The 5,271-nt window shown below is 24.8% G+C and overlaps 1 protein-coding gene across 1 annotated transcript; it reads right to left on the bottom strand.

The window, feature by feature from the left end:
* Window positions 1-406: 406 nt before the first annotated feature.
* Window positions 407-4,492, bottom strand: LOC124912891 (beta-glucosidase 24-like). Its single transcript, XM_047453531.1, has 13 exons — window positions 4,418-4,492; window positions 4,265-4,334; window positions 4,111-4,169; window positions 3,932-4,007; window positions 3,753-3,830; window positions 3,472-3,559; window positions 3,118-3,391; window positions 2,911-3,026; window positions 1,928-2,148; window positions 1,788-1,819; window positions 940-1,036; window positions 663-762; window positions 407-578 (listed from the first exon to the last, which is right to left on the bottom strand). Exons 3-13 carry the CDS (start codon window positions 4,159-4,161, stop codon window positions 407-409), a joined length of 1,305 nt encoding a protein of 434 aa, XP_047309487.1. The 5' UTR covers window positions 4,162-4,169; window positions 4,265-4,334; window positions 4,418-4,492.
* Window positions 4,493-5,271: the final 779 nt, after the last annotated feature.

The following is a 5,271-nucleotide window of genomic DNA, read 5'->3' as shown; positions in this document are numbered from 1 at the left end:
ATTAGTGGTCATTTTCAAGAAAAATAAATATAAAAATATTTGAATAATTAAAAATAGAAATAATAAAGAGCTTAGGAAAGAAAAATTAAAAGATATTTATAAAATATAACAAATGGAAATAATTCCATTTTCCTATTTAAAACCCCCAAAAAAAAGTTTTAAACTAATTTTAATAAATCACTTCCCAAAGAAAAAAATATATGATAGGTTATTAATAGCCATGCAAACTAAAACACACAATTGAATCCCTTCATCATGCCAAATATTTATTAGAAAACATCATTTTAAACATGATCATTTATTAAAACAAAGTCTCTTCTAGACAACTAGGAAATTGTTATTCCATTGGACACACAACATTATTCAATTACATCCACCATCTTCATAGGTTTCATCTTCCATATTTTCATTCTCTTTGAAGAAACTTCTTAAACCATTTAGCAGAAAGTTTGGGAATTCTTTTCAGGCCATTTTTATAATCCACGTAATAGATTCCATATCGAACTCCAGTACCCATACTCCATTCAACATTATCGAACAAAGACCATGAAAAATGGCCATTCACATTTACTCCTTCCCTATTTTATCAAGGAAATAAAATTATTCAAATAACTCAAACCGAATAAGAACTAAATATTGAAATCACAAAACAAATTACTTACTTGATTGCTTGTCTGATAAATGCGAAATGTCGGGAGTAATAATCAATCCTCATACTGTCAGCTAAGTTTTCTTCTCGAGTTAAGTTAACCGTGTTTACCCCTATAAGACAAGATAATTAATATTAAAATTATACAATGACATTATAATATATATATATATATATATATATATATATATATATATATATATATATATATATATATATATATATATATATATATATATATATATATATATATATATATATATATATATATATATATATAAGTAAATTACCATTTTCAGTGATGTAAATGAGAGGATTATTGTACTTGTTCTTGACATAGAGGAGAACATCTCGGATTCCTCTTGGATACACATAAATAGTACCTATCTACAAAATTCAAAAACCATAAATTTGAACTATGATAAAATAATTATTTATATATATATATATATATATATATATATATATATATATATATATAATAAAAGAAATTAGTTAATATTTAAAAAATATTGTTATCAACATTAATGAGAAAGAGACAACTTAACAAAATACATGTAAATCTCAAATAGAAAAAGTTAAGATTAGTGCGATATGAAATTCTAAAAAAAAATGGAATTATAATAATCTTTGCTCATTGAAACTCTATAAACCAAAAATACATATTATATAATATTATAAAGATATATAATTGAAGTTGTAATAATTGTACTTAAATTATAAATGGTTTAATGTTAGATTTTTATTAGAAACACTTATTTAAAAGTGACAGACAATTGTTATTTGTATATATTTTTAAATCTGAATAAAAAAAAATGATAATTACTTGATTTTTCCTTAATTATTTTTACATCATTAATTAAATAAAGTATTAAAAAAATATAATATTTAATTTTAAACAATTAATTTCAAACTAATTGTTAAAATATCTTATTTGACAAAAACAATTTTGAGGATATAAATTTGGGTAAATGGAGTATTTAGTCTCCTCAAAAGAAGCTAATTATGTTATCAAAATTCATATAGCATACAATTTATTATAAATTTTGTCATAAATTATATGAAAATATTTGTAATTGATTATTTTCACCACTTTACATTAATAATTGTTTTATCATTTAAAAAATATGTTGCATACCATTGGACCAATGGGTTTCCCATTGCGTTCACCTGCAAAATTAACAAATTAGGTTGCTAATTTTTATATAAAAAAAGTTTAAAAAATATATGTTCAATTATTAAATGAGATAATAATAATTATAAGGTTAGAAATCTTACCCAAAATGCTTACTCGGGAATCCGTTTTAATGTTCTTAGGATACCCATTAATATAACTTTGATTATATCTTGCATATCGGGCAGTGTAATAATTCAATCCAAGAAAATCAAATGATCCTTTTAAAATTTCTGATTGTTCTTTTGTGAATTTGGGAAGCCTTTTACCAACCAATACTCGCATCGATTCTGGATAAGCACCCCGAGTAATTGGATCCATAAACCTGAAATAATTCATTTTAAAAGTCAAAATATAGAAAATTATATCGACTCAATTCGAATTTAAAACATTTGTTTAGTTAGTTATAGGGCCGATTATAAGGTTTTGATATAAAAAAGTTGTCTAATATAGAGTTTATTCAAATAACTTAACAAATTTGGTCCAACGTTCGAAATATATTAATTGATATTATGATTAGCGAATAAGTTTTACAAATAAATCAATTTAATCATTTTGGGAAGATTTGTTTGAATTATTATTATAATATTGGATTTTTACTTGATTTTTTTAATTATTTGTTTTAAAATTAGTGTAAAATGTTTGGATTATAATTAAGTTCATATATAATATTTGATATATTTAATCAACTAAATATAAGGTTGAATAAAGAGTCTTAGACACATATTCTTACAAAATCATTCTAATAAATATGCATAATTTGTAGCATTATTTGCTCAAATTCTTAGAATAAACTATTCAAATTTCTTCAAAAAGTACACAAATAGTATAAGAATTATAACATTTTTTAAACATATTTATTTATCAATCAAATTAATTAAATATCAAAATACATTCATTTTTTTAAATCATTTTTTTTATTAAATATTAATATAATTAAGTTCTTTCCAACAAATAACCCAAATTTCACAATTTCAATCTGAAAATCGTTTTATATATAAAGTTTTATGTGTATTAATTTTTTTTTGGGAAATATGTATTAAATTTTATATTCACTATAAAAATACTAATAATAAAATTCACTCACCATCCAAACATGAACTCATTGGCTACTTCAGCAGCCTCTTGATCCTGCATGGCTTCTGAGTATGGAACCATCCAGTCACAGTTTAGTGTAATACCAATTTTACCCTTCTGATATGCCTGCAATTGTAACAATAAATATTCATCACCAATTTAAATCTTACCCTTTATTATACCTTTTCTTTGATACCCATAAATAATAATATTGAACCTGATATTTGTCTTTATACAACTTTACTGCTTCAGAATGAGCAAGAAGTTGGTTATGGGCTGATATATAAGGCTCTGTTCCAGAATTTCCATAAGTGCATTTTATATTATAATCCGCCTTGACTATATTCGACGAAGAACATCGTCCCGGTGCTAGTGTTCCCCCTGAATAACCGCCCATACTATAAGTCCATGGCTCATTAAGTGTGATCCAATGTTTTACTCGATCTCCAAATACTTTAAAACAAACATTTACGTAGTCTTTGAAATCTTTCCTGCAAAGTATATTTAATTTCATTTACCCGGTTAGTAACTATTTCAATTGTAAAAATGAATCAAAATTTGTATTACTTACACAATTTTAGTACTCAAGAAACCATCATACTCTTCCTCCAAGGCTTCAGGAAGATCCCAATGGAACAAAGTAACAAAGGGCACTAGCCCTATAAAGGAAATTAGATATATGTATTAATAATTAAGTTTTTTTGTTTGATATATATGATTGATTTTTGAATAATGACCTAATTATAGTTTTTTATTTCAATTGTTATAAAGATTGTTTTTTTTTTAATTTTTAAATCATTGATAACTTTTTAATCACTACAAGATTAAATAATAATAGACCATATTAATTACCTTTATCCAAGAGATCATTTATGAGGTTGTTATAGTATTGAATTCCCTCCATGTTTATACCACCACTGAGTTTTCCACCTAAAATTTAATAATTTGATACTCAAAAACAAAAAGGAGGAGGCATAATAAATAAATAAATAAATACAAAGTTCGCACTTAATAATGTTATAAAATCTTACGAGGTAATATTCTAGACCATGAAAAGGAAAAACGGTAAGCATTGAACCCCATTTCCTCCATAATTTTAATATCACCCTGAATAACATCGTTCAAATGTCAAAATCAAGCCTTCTTGCAATTTTACTTAGAACATTGTATTTAATTTGAATCAATTGTAGTTAATTTGTGTCATATTTACCTTGTATCGATGATAAGCATCAATTGCTACGTCTGCATTGCCTCCACTCATTATTCTCTCTGTGAAAGGCAACATGGATTATAATAAATTCATCCAAACAAGACCAACTCTTTAGAAGTATATTTTATTTTTTCAAATTGGAAGTAAAGACTACCTGGGTACTTTTTAACAAATGCATTCCATATGCTTGGTCCTTTACCTCCTTCATTAGCCCCTCCTTCACACTTTATTTAAGAAAAATATAACTATTAAAATAATTGAAAATGGAATGGGAACAAAGAAAAATAAAGATAATTAAACAAGAAACCTGATAGGCTGACGATGCGGTGCCGAAGAGAAAATTGGATGAAAAATTGTTACGAGTTAACGAAACTGTGCTATATTGTTCAATGTAAGCATCGTAACCCGACAACAAAAGAGCGATGATTAGAAAGTGTTGTAAGAGGATGTATTGCAAGAATGCCATTGTTGAATGCTTGATACCATAATCACAACTTGGTCTCTTTATATAGAGAGGAAGAGGAGATGAATATTAGATAAGTTAATGTAAGACATATACTCTATAGATGGAAATGGAATAGCAGTATTATTTTTGGGTTTTTTGAAAGTGTCCTAAATTGTGTATTTAGTGTTACTAATGTTCTTTTTCTAGTGACCTAAATTGTTTAAATAATAACCAAATTAATTAGTATTCTTAAATCATTTATTTGAACTCACTTTTGGATTTTAAGGGGAAATATTTATAGATTATTATTATTATGCTTATCAAAGATGAACCCATATTCTAAACTGAAAATCTAACAAATTCAAACTCAAAAGACACCTCTAAAAACATAGGAAACTAAATGAATACAATTTTATTTTTAATTTAAAAAACTCTCTAAAATATTTTTAGTATAAATGAAATATGTGATTTGATTTCTTAGTTAAGCTCTTTTAATTTAAAATATCTAGTTGTTGAAAAATTATAATAAATTAAAAAAGTAACATTTATTAAAAAAGTAAAAAATATTTGTGATTGGATGTATTACAGTTGGTATCCACTCAAATAATTTGACAAAAACAAATAATTTAGATTTTATAAAGATATGTTATTGTCTGATAGCCATAAATGGACATTAGCAATTTATTTTGAAAATTATATGAACCTTCATTTGTTGA

This window comes from Impatiens glandulifera, chromosome 1 (assembly GCF_907164915.1).
Source record: "Impatiens glandulifera chromosome 1, dImpGla2.1, whole genome shotgun sequence".
NCBI lineage: Eukaryota > Viridiplantae > Streptophyta > Magnoliopsida > Ericales > Balsaminaceae > Impatiens > Impatiens glandulifera.
The sequence above is the reverse complement of the archived record's forward strand: the minus strand, read 5'-3'. Positions and strand labels throughout refer to the sequence as shown.

Coding starts and splice junctions, on each gene's coding strand:
- LOC124912891 (XM_047453531.1), bottom strand. CDS start 4,161: ATGAGTGGAGGCAATGCAGACGTAGCAATTGATGCTTATCATCGATAC. Junction 3,027..3,117: donor TGTATAAAGACAAATATCAG/GTTCAATATTAT, acceptor TTACAATTGCAG/GCATATCAGAAGGGTAAAAT. Junction 579..662: donor TTTATCAGACAAGCAATCAA/GTAAGTAATTTG, acceptor TTGATAAAATAG/GGAAGGAGTAAATGTGAATG.